At 42.6% G+C, this 18,181-nt stretch overlaps 1 protein-coding gene across 5 annotated transcripts in view; it reads left to right on the top strand.

Annotated features, from left to right (window-relative positions):
- Window positions 1-18,181, top strand: part of larp1b (La ribonucleoprotein 1B) — a 64,977-nt gene that overhangs the window by 19,657 nt on the left and 27,139 nt on the right. For 3 of the 5 annotated variants that reach the window (XM_055156012.1, XM_055156018.1, XM_055156033.1), the window contains exons 4-9: window positions 1,848-2,094; window positions 5,065-5,214; window positions 7,011-7,130; window positions 8,438-8,594; window positions 11,105-11,249; window positions 12,500-12,674. In XM_055156012.1, the coding sequence (XP_055011987.1) occupies window positions 1,848-2,094; window positions 5,065-5,214; window positions 7,011-7,130; window positions 8,438-8,594; window positions 11,105-11,249; window positions 12,500-12,674 (994 nt within the window). The remainder of the gene's footprint in view (window positions 1-1,847; window positions 2,095-5,064; window positions 5,215-7,010; window positions 7,131-8,437; window positions 8,595-11,104; window positions 11,250-12,499; window positions 12,675-18,181) is intronic. The other 2 variants (XM_055156025.1, XM_055156037.1) reach the window with 2 other exon arrangements.

The following is an 18,181-nucleotide window of genomic DNA, read 5'->3' on the forward strand; positions in this document are numbered from 1 at the left end:
GAAACATCGTTTTCTCAACCTGCAAAAGCTTTTCATGGGGGACGCGACTCTAATCGTGTCTTCATGTCACTTACAGACAGCAGGTTGAAACCGTTGATCTGCCCAACATAACAGAATGCTACAATGTTTGTTTTTTTTTGTATCAAGTTAGGCAAATTAAAATACACACATTAATGGGCAATTAATAAAAGAAAAAAAACAAATACAACATCTAGATGATGAAAACCAGGCCATTTTCTCAGTTTTCCCAGATTTTGACAGAGCCCAAAGGAAGTCGTCATCCACATGTTTCCAAACTTCTGCTGGTTTTATGATGTAACCGTGAATAGAGTCCATTATTTCTCAGTTTGAACTAGGGCTCGTGATCAAAATGATGAGTGATACGTCAGTTCTGGTATCAGTATCAGCCGATATTGATACTGGATGTCAGTATTTTTTTCCAAAATGGAAATAGAAGTGCCTTGTATGACTGTACATTTACACAAACATGTCACTAATTATTTTCTCCCACATTAATATATTTTATTTATAAGTTAAAGTAATGATCACAAACTAACTTGTGATAAATACCTTGCTAGAAGATACTTTGGTGTTTACAAAAGTGGGTGCATTTAGTTTCAATGCTAATGCTAATGCTAACCTCATCTAAAGCTCAACATAAAACCTCAAAAACGTTATTAAAATACATCTAAAGTCTATTGTTTTTGTATGTGAGATCATTTGGATTGTAGCCTTATTTTAACATCAGTAATTTAACATGTTTTATTTTGTGTTTTCTTGAAGCTAACACAAACACATACTTGTAAACACAGACGTTTGTCAGGTATTTACATAAAGGTCATGAAGGTTTTAACAAACAGTCTTGAGTTTATCCGTCTGTGACCTGCAGTCCACGTCCTGACATTTAAATGTTGAGTTCTTGCAGGACTCTGTTAAATCCTCCAAAAGAATGAATGTAAACGAGAAAACCTGAACTAGCCATGCGAAATAGACCTATTAGTAAAACCTGAAAAGCGTCATATGCACTTTAAAGAATTACAGTCCTAAAGGTGCATTGTGTCACTTTTCTGGTGGAGGGTCTGTCAAATGCTTTTCTCCATGGAGATATTATTGCTTGAAATGTCGCACAGTACAGCATTAAACCTTTCTATCTTCATGGAAACTAAACCAGACCAAGTTGCAAGTCAGATCTGTGGAAAATGTCTGTTTTTCGAGGTGTTTTTGGGCTATAAAACCACTTTTAATTGAATAAATGTAAAGTAGCACTGTTTAATGTTGTACTATGGAGCATTCCAAGCAGAGCAATGACATCGCCATAGCAACAACAAGGTGACGAACCTCCAAACAAACCAAAACGTGTACAAAAATATTGATGTATCACATCAGTTAATTTGATGATAAAGCATCGATATCCTGGGCTGCTGTATCGATATATCGGCAAGTGTATTTTCCTAAAGTTGTGTTGACATTTTCACTGTTTCACTGAGTAAAATGGGTGTTTTTCATATTAACTTAACAAACTTAGTGGATGTAATAAACTTTTAGTGTCACAGCCATGATTTAGCCTTTGTTTTCCACTGAACCGTAGTGAATCAATTTGAAATATATCGTATCAAATCATATTGAATCAAAAGTGCACTGTATCGAAAAATGTATTACATTGTGGCCTATGTATTGCAATATGTATCGTATCGTACTTCTTAATGATACTCAGCCCTACATAATACACCTTTAACAATATTCTAAAGTACAACATTTATACATGATTTTAATACAAATACAATCAAATGAACTTAAGCTAACTAAACTAAAGCTCTTTTCTTGTTTTGTTTTTTTTTCATTTGCAGCAGAACGTTGTGAACAGCACCAGCAACAGTAAAAAGCCTCAGTCAAACCGGAGAGAGCGAGGAGAGAGAGAAAAGAGGAGAGAGAGACCTGACAGAAGGTCTGAGAGCAGCCACGACGGAGGAGAGAGCAAAGAGAACCAGGAAGTACAGGCCTCGGAGACGGGATCCAAAGAGCCCGAGAGGGGAACCAAAGAACAGGAGGACAAACCGGGGACCGAAAAGAGCAACTCACTGAAGAAGAGAGGAGGTGAGAGACAGGAAATGGAGTCAACTAATGTGCATTTGTGTGTTTGAGTGGCAGCATTTTGACAAGGAAAGATGTGGTTTTGAAACTGTGCCCCGTGTTCCTTACCTCTCAGAAAAATAAATGAAATATATATTTTCCTGATTTGGCTCTGGCACAACAGTAGCTGGCTACTTCTGAGTTAATGATGCCATTTGTGCAGTTTGAATGCTACAGATGTCATCTGTGAACACCTCTAACATTCAAACTGCACAAATCTATTTATGTTAATATCTACTACATCATAAAATCGATTGTTAATTTTAATTCCAGAATCAGTCTGAGTGAGCAAGTTCCTTCTGTTTTATTCATGACCATAACGTTAGTTTAGTTGAGTGTGTGACTAATGTGTGGTCATTGTTCTCCTTTAAGTTTTGGTCTTTCTTCTCTTGATAGTTGTGGATAAATTCTACATGTTTAGAATGTTTGTTGGTTGAAGATTTGGTGATGGGGCATATTTATGAAGCTGCTGGAGAATATGACACACATTTACACACACATTTTACCACAGAAAACCATTAACTGGAAGTTCCATAACCCTACAGCGGGACACTTCCAGCCGTTGTGAAAAAGGTTTTGAAATCAATATTGAGAATCGAACCTTTTTCATAGTGTCAATATTGAGACTCAGATGAGAAGTGTAATTCTTCATTTGTCCACGAGGAGGTCAGTGTAGAAATGTAAAAACAATGTCTACATGGAGATTAAAAATTTATTTTACTCTAATTATTATTCCACCAGTAAAATTCACTGACCACATTTGATCTTTGTCAAAATGCCCATTGCATGAGAGGAATGAAGTGTCTGACTTTGAGACAGATTTAATGAAAGCACGACGACTGCCTGAAATTAAAAAGAATACATTAACCAGTTTGTCTTGTTTGATCAATATTTTTATATTTTTGTTTTATTTATAGATTTAAGTGTACATTTCATTAGCAACATTATATTTCATATTAAACCTCATGGTTGAAAAATTACAGTAAATATACTGAAGGAACAGGGCAGCAAGGTATATTGTGTAAGTTTTCTGGTTGATCTGCTTGTCTCCATGGATATTTCTTTGAAAAGTTCCACAGTATTGCATTAAACTTATATCTTTGAAAAACATGAAATCTTGACAGTGAACAGGGTCGCCTCTCCACGGATCTGACCCCAAACTTGGTCTAGTGACATCACCCACTTGTCTGCATGGATATGTTTAAAGTCTTACTGTGGAATATTTCAGGCAAAACAATCTCCATGGAGACAACAAGTGTCACGCCAGAAAAGTTACACGGTTCACCTTCACAACTTCACAAAACCAGAAGGTCCCCGGTTCACTTCTCGGTCGGTTCTTCTTCTCTGCCTGGTTTCTGTTGGTCGCTTTTGTTTGGTAAATGCATTTATGGTGATGAGCTTCCAGAGAATACATTTTGCTATTGAAATGATAAAATACACCAGAAATAACTCTAGATTTAATGAGTTATTAATTTCATACACTGAAATGAACCACCCAAAAAAAACAAACGAGGAAGCTCAAATTCTTGGGGCTTTTCAGATCAAAATTTTAAATACTTGCTTCAAATATCCATGGGTTTCAGTGGGTTTTCTGAGCAAATATTCAAATTTCAGTCTAAATGAAGTCCATAAACAGCTCTGGGTTTTTTTTAATGGAGAGATCTACAGCCAGTCAATAAAAGTCAAGAAAAGACTTTGGTTTAGAGGAGACCATATACTATGGAGGAAGAAATTTGAAAGCTTAAAAGTGCATTGTGTAACTTTTCTGGTGGAGGGTCCGTCAAATGCTTTTATCCATGGAAATGTTATTGCTTTGTCTGAAATGTTACACAGTATGGCATTAAACTTTTCTATGTTCATGGAGACTAAACCAGCCCAAGTTACAGGTCATATCTGTGGAGAGGCGACCCCACTCACACATGCCTGTTTATCTAGATATTTTTTGAGAAAACCACCTGTAACTGAATAAATGTGAAGTAGAGCTGTTTAATGTCATACTGTGGAACATTCCAGGCAGAGCAATGATATATCCATTGAAACAAGCAGGTGACAGTCTTCCACTAGAAAAGTTACACAGTGCACCTTTAAAAGTCTGTGTTGTTTTTGTTCAAGAAAGGCAAACTGAAAGCTGTTCTATTGTTTTAAAAATTATGAAATTGTTTTATTACATTTTTTAAAAAGTAATCATATTGCACAGCCTTAGGTCACTGTTTCCTGTTATGGATGCCATTTTTAGGACTTTTCAAAACATGTAATATTTTCATTTAAAAGGGACGATATTCCTCTATTTTCTGATTTATGTTATTATGTCGTTTCCTCATCACAAACACACCTGGAGTTGTGTTTTGTTTCATTCACACATGTTTAACAAACAAACCCTGCACATTTAGGCTGAGTTCTTCTCTCAAACTGAAAACGCTCTGTTCCACCTTGTGATGTCATGCGGTGATACAGGAAGTGCTCCACTGTGTTTTTAAACTCCATACACCTTCACTAGAATCATTTGGATTATTTCAGATCTGGAATTGCTAATCTCTCCTGAACTAAAGACAAAAGGAGCTGTTCACTTGAAAACTACCACTACATGATGTCACAAGGTGGAACAGAGCATTTGGAGCTTTGGATTTGAAGGTTTACTCAAACTTGTGTGAATGAAACAAAACACAACTCCAGGTCTGTTTCTGATGTGGTAACAACATTATAACATGCCTTAAAGCTCACAAGAGTCAATTTTGCGTAATACAAGACCTTTTAAATTGCAAATTACTATGGCAATGGTCTGAAATCCTCTGAAACCCTTTGAAACCCTCTGTAACCTTCTGAAACCCTCTGAAACCCATGTGTACTGGACTTTTCCTTGGTAGATTTTGGGTACGTTTTGTTTAATCTCTGCTGCTCTGTGCTCACTGCTGTTCTCGTGTGAAACGTCGATAGGAAACAAACGTAAGTGGGTCTCTCTGCCGCTGGAGGAGGCGTCCCGGGACGAGGGCGCCAAGTCGGCTGACGAATCACATGACCCCGCCTCGCCCAATCACACGCCGCCGCTGTCGTCCAGTAGTAACAGGCAGCATGATAGCAGCCGGAGTAAGTCTGTCTCTGCTTCACCAATCACTGCATGTTCTGAACGCTTTGACTGCTCTGAGATCGTTTGCATGGGTCTGGATCAGTCGCATTGTGTATTTTTAAAGTTGCATTGTGTAGCTTTTCTGGTTGGGCAGGGTCTGTCACCTGCTTGTTTCTATGGATATATCATTGCTCTCCCTGGAATGTCCCACAGTGTGACATTAAACAGCTCTACTTTACATTTATTCAATTACAGATGGTTTCATAACTCAGAAATCCCTAGAAAAACAAACCTGCATTCTGATTGTGAGCAGGGTCGCCTCTCCACAGATCTGACCTCTCACTTGATCTGGTTTGGTCTCCATGAAGATAAAAGGGTTTAATACCATACTGTGAAACATTCCAGACAAAGCAACAACATCTTCATGGAGAAAAACATTTGACGGACCCTCTACCAGAAAGTTACACAGTGATCCATTTCTTTTGCTTGGTTCCAACTTTGAGTTTTCCACATTATCAACTGCTGGGTTTCAGACGACATCACAACATTCTATCGACCAACATTGTTCAATACAGATTTTTACAATGAATACTGTTAAAAAGCAGGTTTTTGTTTGAATACAGTTCTTGGTCCAGTATTTCTGAATTACCTTTTGCATTTATTTATTTATTACATTATTTATTTCTCATTCTATTATATTTTGTGGCATTAAATTTGAAGAGAAAATCTGACAGTTCAATTAAATACAGGTTCCAACCTTTGTGTAGAGTCAGATTTCTTGTCAAAGTTTAATGTACTCGATAGGGATGTAACAATAACCGAAATATTGTGATATCGTATCGTCAAAGTTATCACAAGAATATCATGGACCATCACAATATATCAAATTACAAGTCTCTTTGCTTAAGTGAAGAGTTATGGTGCAGCAGTGGCTAAGAAAAGACAGAGGGAACTACATAGACCATGATCCTTTGCTCCATTTCAGTGCAGACTACAAGAAGAAATAACAGAAATAACAGTTCTAAGCCTTAGTTGTTTGCATTAAGTCTTGTCAAGGCATTTAACAGTTTTGTTAGCCTTCACAAAATATGGCAATAAATATCGTACCGTGAGATGTATATTGTGAAAATAACGTACTGAGAGATTTGGATATCGTTACATCCCTAATCGTGTGCCTCCCACCATATCGTGAACTTTCCCATGATATCGCAATAAATATCATACTGTGAGGTTCATACTGTGACGATATCGTATCGTGAGACTTGGATATCGTTACACTCCTAGTTGTATCACATCGTCAAAAGTCTCAATAATATCATGGACCATCACAATATATCGAATTGTAAGTGTCTTTGCTTAAATTAATAATTATAGTGCAGCAATCACTGAAAAAAACAAAGGGAACTACATAGACCATGATCCTTTGCTCTGTTTCAGTGCAGCCTACTAGTACATGAAGAAATAATTGTTATAAACACTTTTAAATCTTAGTTCTTTGGTTTAGGCCTTGTCACGGAGTTTTAAAAAGGAAAAAGTGGAGAATTTGCAGTTTAGTTTTAATATTTTATAATAAATATTGTATCATGAGATGTATATAGAGAAAATATTTGGATTTAGATATTGTTACATCCCAAGTAATCAACAGAGAAAACTGGCTCTAGTATGTGAAAACCACCTCTCTGTGAAGGGAATAACAATCCTCATCTCATCTTTCAGATGATGAGATGAGGATTGTCTTTCAGATATTTCTAGGATCTGAAGATGCATATGGTTGCTGATGTTCTTTCTGGTGTGTGTTTCTTGTGTTGTGGTAAAGGTTGGAGGAGAGACCCTCGTGATTTCACAGACGATTCAAGCGTTCGGAGTGAAAATGGTGTAAGAGGAGGACTGAGAGGGCGAGGCAAAGGACGAGGGAGAGGAAGGGGCCGTGGCAGAGGTACACATATCACTATATCTACGAACTGATCCAACAACACAACTATTATTACTTTCAGCTTAAAGGTTCCATAATACACTATTTCTGATCTATGTTCTAATGTAGTTTCATCATCACCCAGATTTGTGTTTTGTGTCATTCACACATGTTTAACACACAAACCTGCACATTTCGGCTGAGTTCTTCTCTCAAACTGAAAACACTCTGTTCTACCTTATGATGTCATGTGGTGATACAAGAAGTGCTCCACTGTGTTTGTAAACTCCCTACACCTTCACTATAATCAAGGCAGCTTGATGTGCTCGTAAATGTACATATAGAACCAACATTTGCATTCTGTGTTGTCCTGGTTAGAAGTAAAAGAGAGACTCAGAGCTTCCCGGCTTAATCTAATAAGAAACATTATAGTAACTAAATGACCAAATGTGCTTTATCAAGAGTTACGCTTGAGTTCAGATCGGCACCAGTATGAAACCAGAGCTGCCACAGCGAGCAGATTCAAATTACCTAAAGTAAAAACAAACAATGGAAGAAGCACTCTAAAATACACATCAATGTCTGCTTGGAATAATCAACCAAGAGATATTATTTTTGCAAATACTAAATGTCAATTTGAAATACTCCTGAAAACACATCTTGTTGCGCAGCAGTGTTTCCCATACATAGACCATTTCTGTGGAATTGCTGATCTCAGCTGAAATAAAGGTAAAAGAAGCTGTTAAATTGTATGACATCACAAGGTAGAACAGAGCATTTTGAGATTTGACATGTAGACAGACTAATAATGCAGAGTTACTCAAACACGTGTGAATGAAACAAAACACAACTGCAGGTCTGTTTTTGAGAAGGAAACATTATCACATGACTAAAAGATCACACGAGTCAAATTTGCATAATGAGGTCTCCAAAGGTCCCGTATTATACTACACTCTGATCTGTGTTAAACTAGTATATGCATCTCCAAAGCTCCAAATGCTCTGTTCCACCTTGTGATGTCATGAAGCGGTAGTTTTCAAGTGAACAACAAATTTTACCCTTTGTAGAAATTGGCAATTCCGGGGCTGAAATGATCCAGATGGTTCTAGTGAAGGTGTATGGAGTTTTAAAAACACAGTGGAGCACTTCCATTATAACCACATGACATCACAAGGTGGAACAGGTGTTTTCTGACTGAGAGAAGAACTCAGCCTAAATGTGCAGGTTTGTGTGTTAAACGTGTGAATGAAACAAAACACAACTGCAGGTGTGTTTGGGACCAGGAAGTGACATTAGAACACAGATCTGAGAATGCGTCTCTCTCTTTTCAGGTCGATATGAGTTTGGTTTCCAGGATTCGTCGGACGGTTCTGTTCAGGTCCCTTCAGAGTTTGGGACTAATATGGTTTATTACTATGACGACGGGAACAAAGTCCAGATGTACACAGTGGACGAGAAACTGCTCAAGGAGTATATCAAACGGCAGATGTGAGTAAACCCAGGACTAAACCCAGGACTAAACCCAGGACTAAACCCAGGACTAAACCCAGGACTAAACCCAGGACTAAACCCAGGACTAAACCCGTGACTTGAACCGTGACTTGAACCGTGACTTGAACCGTGATTTGAACCGTGACTTGAACCGTGACTTGAACCGTGACTTGAACCGTGACTTCAAGACTCCATCAGGGCTAAAACCAGATTTAAAATCAGGTTTAAACAGGGACTAAACTCAGGGCTAAAACCAGAACCAAAACCAGGACCAGGACCAGGACCAAAGCCAGCACCAAAAAAGCACCAAAACCAGGACTACAGGTAGGTCTTAACCAGGTCTAAACTAGGACCTAAACTGGTCTAAACAAGTGCTAAACGAGGACTAAATAAGAACTCAAATCAGGACTAAACCCCGTAATTTAAGACTTAACAAGGACTAACTGTAGAATTATGCAGGCACTGAACGAGAGCTGAAGTAAACTTGGTCCAGGTCTCTGGGTCTCTGGGTGCATTGACGCTTGCACAATCACCATCAAACATGAGACATAACTTTGACTAAACCTGGAAGTCAACCAAGACTAGACCAGGACTAACCAAATTTACATTAGGACTTAAACCAGGCCTAAACCAGTGTTGAGGTCTTAATTAAAATGGACAGAAGGAACAACTATGAGTACTAAACCACATCTAAACCAGGACTAAACCCAGGGCTAAACCAGGATTAAACCCAGGGAAAACCCAGGACCAGAATCAGGACTACAGCTAGGTCTTAACCAGGGTTCAAATCATTTCCAAACCCAGGGCCAGACCCAGGGCCAGACCCAGGGCCAGACCCAGGGCCAGACCCAGGGCCAGACCCAGGGCCAGACCCAGGGCCAGACCCAGGGCCACAGTTAGGTCTTAACCATAACTAAACCCAGGTCTAAATTAGGACCTAAACTGGTCTAAATAAGTGCTAAATGAGGACTAAACAAGAACTCACATCAGGACTAAACCCTGTAATTTAACCAAATCTACAAACTGGACCCAAGCCCATGTCAAGGTATTAACTAAAATGGACAAAAATACGAGTACTAAACCACATCTGAACTAGGACTAAAGCCAAGGACTAAACCTAGACTACACCAGGACTAACCACATCTACATCAGGATTTAAACCAGACCCAAATCAGTGTCGCGGTCTTACTCAGATGGACAGAACAATTATGAGAACTCAACCACATCTAAACTAAGACTAAAACCAAAAACTGAACCAGGTCCAGTTTCAGACCAAAAACTTAACTTGGTCTAAACTGGGATTGAACCATGACCAAAAAACACACATCAAACTACTAGTATACCCAGAACTAAACTAGAATTAAACTGACAAATATGACTGAACAAATATAAAACCTGCAAAATGGATTCAAAGTTCGAAGTTTGTTTCGCAAATACCTTATTTTTAGAAAAACTTTGTACTGATAAGAGTAGTTACACAGGGGCACAGTTTGACTCCCACACTAAAAACTAAACATTCCCACGTGTTTTCGTCTTACGCACCTCTCCGTGTGACCTGCAGGGGGCGCTGTTCCCTCTCACACAGCCCGGGCCTCAGTCTCTCATTATGAACCCTCTTGGAGCAGACCCAGATCTAAATATAGTTTCTGGAGGCAATTACTTAACGCTGCTTTGACCAGGGCTTTCTCTGAGTCTGATTTCACTCATTCAAACTCATTCACCCATTTTTCCTCCACACAAAGCTCCCGGTTTGCCTCAAGCAGCTTTTACCTCCACAGCCATGAAGAGAGGGAAGGCTTCATTAGTTTACTAAACATTTACTCTTTTTGGATTTAACGTCATTGTCAATATTTGATTTAATTAAAGATATGCTATGTATTTCTGGTGTGCTTCTGGGTATTATGTAATGTTTATTTAAGTTTTATTTCATTTAAGTTAGTTATTTTTGGGTGTGAAAACTGCAGCAGATTTTCCAGAGAAGCAAAATATCGCGTCTAGCTCTAAGTGATGTAAAAGCGAGTATTTTGAAATAAGTGCTGTCCGTTAACAAGGTATTAACTGGGAGACCAAATATAAGTCAAAAAGGCTTAAGTTTACTTTAACTTTATTAGTATTAGTATTAATATTTCAGCATATTGTCCTTTACTATAACATTTAATGCTTTTCTCCATGGAAATGTTGTTGCTTTGTCTGGAATCTTTCACAATATGGCATTAAACCTTTCTATCTTCATGGAGATCAAACCAGACCAAGTTTCAGGTCAGGTCTGTGGAGAGGCCACCCTGCTCACAGTCAAAATTTCTGTTTTTCTAGGTATTTTTGAGCTATAAATCCACCTGTAACTGAATAGATGTAACGTAGATCAGTTTAATGTCACACTGTGGAACATTCCAGATGGAGCAATGATGTATCCATAGAAACAAGCAGGTGACAGAACCTCCACCAGAAAAGTTCTGCCTTTGAGATGTTTGTTAACGGAGATGATTGTGTTTTCTTCTCTGTCACAGCGAGTATTACTTCAGCCTTCATAATCTGGAGCGAGACTTTTTCCTCCGGAGGAAAATGGACGCTCAGGGATTTTTACCCATTTCTCTCATCGCGAGTTTCCACCGAGTCCAGGCCCTGACCACAGACCTCAACCTCATTATAGAGGTACTGCTACTACCACCATTACTACGTCTTTTACTACTGCTACTACTACTACCACTATTGCTACTGCTGCTGCTGCTGCTACTACTGCTACTGCTACTGCTACTACTACATCTGTTTCTACTATTGCTGCTGCTACTACATCCTTTTCTACTACTACTACTACTACTGCTGCTGCTGTTGCTACTACTGCTACTGCTACTGCATCTCTGTTTTTACTACTTCTGCTTCTACTGCTACTACAGCTTTTACTATTACTACTACTGCTACTACTACTGCTGCTGCTGCTACTACTGCTACTACTACTACTACTACTACTACTACTACTACTACTACTATTGCTGCTGCTGCTACTACTACTGCTGCTGCTGCTGCTGCTACTACTGCTACTACTACTACTACTACCACTACTACCACTACTACCACTTCTACCACTACTACTACTGCTGCTGCTGCTACTACTGCTACTACTACTACTACTACCACTACTACCACTACTACCACTTCTACCACTACTACTACTGCTGCTGCTGCTACTACTGCTACTACTACTACTACTACCACTACTACCACTTCTACCACTACTACTACTGCTGCTGCTGCTACTACTGCTACTACTACTACTACTACTACTACTATTGCTGCTGCTGCTGCTGCTGCTTCTGCTTCTGCTGCTACTACATCTTTTTCTACTTTTGCTGCTGCTACTGCTACTACTACTACAACAACTAACACTGCTACTGCCACTAATACTACTACTACTACTTTTAATATTGCTGCAGCTACTACCTGGCTCTTCTGTTTTGCTGCTGTTACTACTACTGCCACTTCTACTGTATTAGACAAGACAAGTGTATTTGTATTGCACAAGTTGTACACAAAGTATTTAAAAGTGCACAAAGAAATTCAAATTACTGCTGCTGCTACTTTTACTACTGCTCTTTTATTGCTGCTATTAGCTATTACTACTGCTACTTCTGCTATATTGCTGCTACTACTGGTACTACTTCTACTACTACAGCTACTATTACTGCTACAACTAACACAGCAATTACAACTACTCGCATACTTTTGCTGCTATAACTGTACTACTACTACTACTGATGATACTACTGCCATTACTACGATTTCTACTACTAGTACTACTGCCATTTCTTTACACATAACACTGTTTTACTAGTATGTCCTATAGAATAAGTGGAAAGTAGTCGTATATTTAAAGTTACTGTTATTAACTTGGCATTTGTGTTCAGGCGCTGAAGAGCAGCTCAGAGGTGGAGCTGGTGGAGGATAAAGTTCGGTGTAAAACAGACCCAGAGCGCTGGCCCATCGCGATGCCTTCAGTCGTGGGCTCCCCCAGGACGGACTTCTCCCAACTCATCCACTGCCCGGAGTTTGTGCCCAGGCAAAGCATCACCGCCAATACAGGTGTGAGACCGGAGACGAGGGGACTGGGGACAGGAGACTTACACTTGTACAAACTTTATTGATCCACAGGGAAATTATTTGGACACCAAAGTAGAGGAAAAAATATAAATGGTAATAATACATTCTAAATAAGTAGCGAAAAAGACTATATAAATGTATGTGCACTAGTAAAAATAAAATAACAAGCACATCTCTGCTATATACCCTTTTTTCCAGACTATAAGTGGCTCTGGAGTATAAGTCGCACCAGCCAAAAAATACACAATGAAGAAGAAAAAAACCTATAAGTCGCCCTTTTTGGGGAAATGTATTTTGTAAAATCAGAGACCAGGAACCGACATTTTATCTTGAAATGCAAGTTATAATAACAACAGAATAAAGAACAACAGGCTGAATAGGCGTTAATATGTTAACGTCACATATGAACAGTTCTTCAGATAATTATAGCATAAACAACAGAACATAAGTTTACCAAACTCTCAATCTTACTCCAAATCACCAAATCCATTGAATTCTTCATCGTCAGTGTCACTTCTGCGTGACCTCCAGAGATAAACCATAGATCCATGAGGTAAACAGAGCGCCGCTTCCTCTTCTGTGTAGCTGTCATCAGACTCAGCATCAGTTCCAATTAGAATTATTCCAGCCTTTCTGAATCCGGACAGGATGGTTTCGATTGATTGAAGTTCAGGCTTTGTTGATTCATCTCGTGACTTCCAGGAAAGTTATATGGTGCACCCGCCCGGTTACCGTGAAGCTGTGTTCTCCATCCCCGCCTTCGGCCAGTCAATCACAAGTTTCTCGCTCACTCCAAACTTACTTTCTGCAGCTCAATTACTGTTTTCGTATGAATATTTCACTATTTGCAGCAAGACAGCGGCTATTTCTACAGGAGACATGCAGTAGAGTGACAGTGGTACAGGAGTAATAGTAATACGTGGGCCCACCACCCGCGGGAGGAGCCATATGGGGCCGGTGCAGAGAGATCTGGGCGGCAGTCGACGGCGGGGGCCTCGACGACCGGATCTCCGGACATGGAGACTAGCTCTGGGGACATGGAATGTCACCTCGCTGGGGGGGAAGGAGCCTGAGCTTGTGCGGGAGGTTGAGCGTTACCGACTAGATATAGTCGGCCTCACCTCCACGCACAGTTTGGGCTCTGGAACCCAACTCCTTGAGAGGGGCTGGACTCTCCATTTCTCTGGCGTTGGCCGCGGGGAGCAGCGGCGGGCTGGTGTGGGCTCATTGCCCCACAGCTCAGCCGCCGTGTGTTGGAGTTCACCCCGGTGAACGAGAGGGTTGCGTCCCTGCGCCTTCGGGTCGGGGACAGGTCTCTCACTGTGGTGTCGGCCTACGGGCCGAACAGCAGTGCTGAGTACCCGGCCTTCTTGGAGTCCTTGGGAGGGGTACTAGACAGTGCACCGACCGGGGACTCCGTTGTTCTCCTGGGGGACTTCAACGCCCACGTGGGCAATGACAGTGACACTTGGAGAGAGGTGATTGGGAGGAACGGCCTCCCCGATCTGAACCCGAGTGGTGTTTTGTTATTGGACTTCTGTGCTAGTCACAGTTTGTCCATAACGAACACCATGTTCGAGCACAAGGGTGTCCATAAGTGCACGTGGCACCAGGACACCCTAGGCCGGAGGTCGATAATCGACTTTGTCGTCGTGTCATCTGATCTCCGGCCGCGTGTCTTGGACACTCGGGTGAAGAGAGGGGCTGAGCTGTCAACTGATCACCACCTGGTTGTGAGTTGGGTTCGCTGGCGGAGGAGGAAGCCGGAAAGACCTGGCAGGCCCAAGCGTGTAGTGAGGGTCTGTTGGGAACGTCTGGCGGAGCCCTCTGTCAGAGGGACCTTCAACTCGCACCTCCGGGAGGACTTCTCCCGGATTCCAGGGGAGGCTGGAGATATGAAGTCCGAGTGGGCTTCATTCTCGGCCTCTATTGTCGATGCGGCTGCTTGGAGCTGTGGGCGTAAGGTCTGTGGTGCCTGTCGCGGCGGCAATCCCTGAACCCGGTGGTGGACACCGGAAGTAAGGGATGCCGTCAAGCTGAAGAAGGAGTCCTATCGGGCCTTGCTGGCTCGGGGGACTCCTGAAGCAGCTGACGGGTACCGGCGGGCCAAGCGTGCTGCAGCTCGTGTGGTTGCGGAGGCAAAAACTCGGAGCTGGGAGGAGTTCGGGGAGGCCATGGAGAAGGACTATCGGACGGCCTCAAAGAGATTCTGGCAAACCGTCCGGCGCCTCAGGAGGGGGAAGAAGTTCTTCGCCAACACTGTTTACAGTGCGGGGGGAGAGCTGTTGACCTCGACTGGGGACGTTGTCCGGCGGTGGAAGGAATACTTTGAGAATCTCCTCAATCCCACCGTCACGTCTTCCGAGGAGGAGGCCGAGGCTGGGGACTTGGAGGCGGACTCGTCCATCACCCTGGCTGAAGTCACTGAGGTGGTTGGAAAGCTCCTTGGTGGCAAGGCTCCGGGATTGGATGAGATCCGTCCTGAGTACCTTAAGTCTCTGGATGTGTGGGTCTTGGCTGACACGCCTCTTCAACATCGCGTGGCGGTCGGGGACAGTACCTCTGGACTGGCAAACCGGGGTGGTGGTCCCTCTGTATAAGAAGGGGGACGGGAGGGTGTGTTCCAACTATAGGGGGATCACACTCCTCAGCCTTCCCGGTAAGGTCTATGCCAGGGTACTGGAGAGGAGAATCCGGCCGATAGTCGAACCTCAGATCCAGGAGAAGCAGTGTGGTTTTCGTCCTGGCCGTGGAACACTGGACCAGCTCTACACTCTCCATAGGGTGCTCGAGGGTTCATGAGAGTTTGCCCGACCAGTCCACATGTGCTTTGTGGACTTGGAGAAGGCATTCGACCATGTCCCTCGTGGTGTCCTGTGGGGGGTGCTCTGGGAGTATGGGGTCCGGGGCCCTTTGCTAAGGGTTGTCCGGTCCCTGTATGACCGGAGCAGGAGCTGTGTTCGCATTGCCGGCAGTAAGTCAGACCTGTTCCCGGTGCATGTTGGACTCCACCAGGGCTGCCCTTTGTCACCGGTTCTGTTCATTGTTTTTATGGACAGAATTTCTAGGCGCAGTCAGGGGCCGGAGGGGGTCCGGTTTGGGGACCACAGGATCTCATCTCTGCTGTTTGCGGATGATGTTGTCCTGGTGGCTTCATCGAACCAGGACCTGCAATGTGCACTGGGGCGGTTTGCAGCCGAGTGTGAAGCGGCTGGGATGAAGATCAGCTCTTCTAAGTCTGAGGCCATGGTTCTCGACCGGAAAAAGGTGGCTTGCCCTCTCCGGGTGGGTGGGGAGTCTTTGCCTCAAGTGGAAGAGTTCAAGTATCTCGGGGTCTTGTTCACGAGTGAGGGAAGGACGGAACGGGAGATTGACAGGCGGATCGGTGCAGCTTCGGCAGTGATGCGGTCGCTGTATCGGACCGTTGTGGTGAAGAGGGAGCTGAGCCGAAAGGCGAAGCTCTCGATTTACCGGTCAGTCTTCGTTCCTACTCTCACCTATGGTCATGAGCTCTGGGTAGTGACCGAAAGGACGAGATCGCGGATACAAGCGCTCGAAATGAGTTTCCTCCGTAGGGTGGCTGGGCGCTCCCTTAGAGATAGGGTGAGGAGCTCAGTCACACGGGAGGAGCTCGGAGTAGAGCCGCTGCTCCTCCACATCGAGAGGAGCCAGTTGAGGTGGCTCGGGCATCTGTTCCGGATGCCTTCTGGGCATGTCCCACCGGGAGGAGGCCCCGGGGAAGACCCAGGACACGCTGGAGGGACTATGTCTCTCGGCTGGCCTGGGAACACCTCGGGGTCCCCCCCGGAGGAGCTGGAGGACGTGTCTGGGGTGAAGGAAGTCTGGGAGTCCCTGCTTAAACTGCTGCCCCCGCGACCCGGCCCCGGATAAGCGGACGAAAATGGATGGATGGATGGATAGATACTAGAGCCCGACCGATATGGATTTTGCTGTGGCCGATATGAAACCGATATAATGGAAGTTGGAGCTGCCGATATATTTAGTGATGTAAAAATTCACTGTAAATGTTGAATTGTTTAAAAAACTTAGGTTTGGCTCTGGTGGATTTTAAATTGGGTTTATTTAGGCAACATTTATTGTTATTCTGCCTCTTTACATCATATTTACAGACAGTAGATTGGCTTAATGGCATTTTTGCATCACATTCTAGACACTAGTGATGGGTATTCCAGTTCTTTTTAGAGAACCGGCTCTTTTGGTTTGGCTCACTAAAAGCTGCTGGTTCTTTTGGCTCCCAAGTGGCTCTTCAGATTGTTTTGTTGCAAGCAGGACTAAAGCACGTCTAAAGCAGGACTGAATCAGGACTGAACCAGGTCTAAAGCAGGACTGAAAAAGGACTAAACTGGGACTTATTTATTTTATGCTAAACTACAGTCAAATATGCTCGTTTTTTTTTTTTTTTTTTTTTTTTTTAAATCCTACGTACACGCAAATTTCTCAAAGTTTCGTTTTCAGCCGCTGTCTGCACGCGGCGTGAAGAGAAAAAAAGTGAGAGAAAGAGAAAACACAGCTTCCAATAAGGATCAGTCTCCCGTCGTTCCCTTCAAAGAGCCGGTTCTAAGAGTCATTTCGTTCGCGACGGACCCATAACTAGTAAAGAAAGTTGCGCTATTAGCCTTTAGCCGTAAATACGAGCGCGGCGCGGTAATTAATTATATGCGCAAATGTCATAATTCACACCTCTGTTCACAGCTCATTTACATATCAGTGCAGGTCCAGTAGCAAATATACGGCCAATATAGTCACTTTAGAACAGACCAATAGAAAACAGTCTGTTTATGTGCGGGAGCTACAGCAGCTAACCCATAACAAATGACCAAAACTAGCTTCAGAGTCGACATATTTCCAACACTCACCGCTCACACAGGCTCCTCTCACATCACAAGTCTGCACTAATAAATGTCCTTTTAATCCAGACTCAAACCGATTGTCCGTAAAAAGAATATAATCTCAGTGTTTGGATCTGTGTCTGCAGATGTAAACAAACACACGTGAGTGACGCAACTCTGTGGTGTGTTCAGGGACAGTACGGACACACAGACAAATGACTCCGTAGATAAATACTGATGTGGAGCCACATATTAGGACATTTATCTGTCTGTAAATTGGATTAAATGAACAGAATGTAGAGAGTCTAAGCTTTATAACGAGGTGAAATATCGGCCCCTATCAGCAAGCCTAAAGTTGCCCATATCAGCCGATAATATCGGCCAACCGATATATCGGTCGGGCTCTACTAGATACTGACATATGAGCCTAGAACGCCTTCTCGCAGCTTCAGTCTGAACATTTTAATTTATAGGTCGCACTGGAGTATAAGTCCCAGGAATCACCCAAACCGTGAAAAAAAGTGCAACTTATAGTCTGAAAAATATGGTACAATAGGTCATAAGGAAAACAGTGCAAAGATGATATGATGATGACTGAGGTGTGGGGACTGTTAGAGTGTCTGTATTTTAATGCCCATC

The sequence above is a fragment of the Boleophthalmus pectinirostris genome, unplaced genomic scaffold, assembly GCF_026225935.1.
Source record: "Boleophthalmus pectinirostris isolate CB_2022bp ecotype Guang Dong unplaced genomic scaffold, ASM2622593v1 HiC_scaffold_10, whole genome shotgun sequence".
NCBI classification, from domain to species: domain Eukaryota; kingdom Metazoa; phylum Chordata; class Actinopteri; order Gobiiformes; family Gobiidae; genus Boleophthalmus; species Boleophthalmus pectinirostris.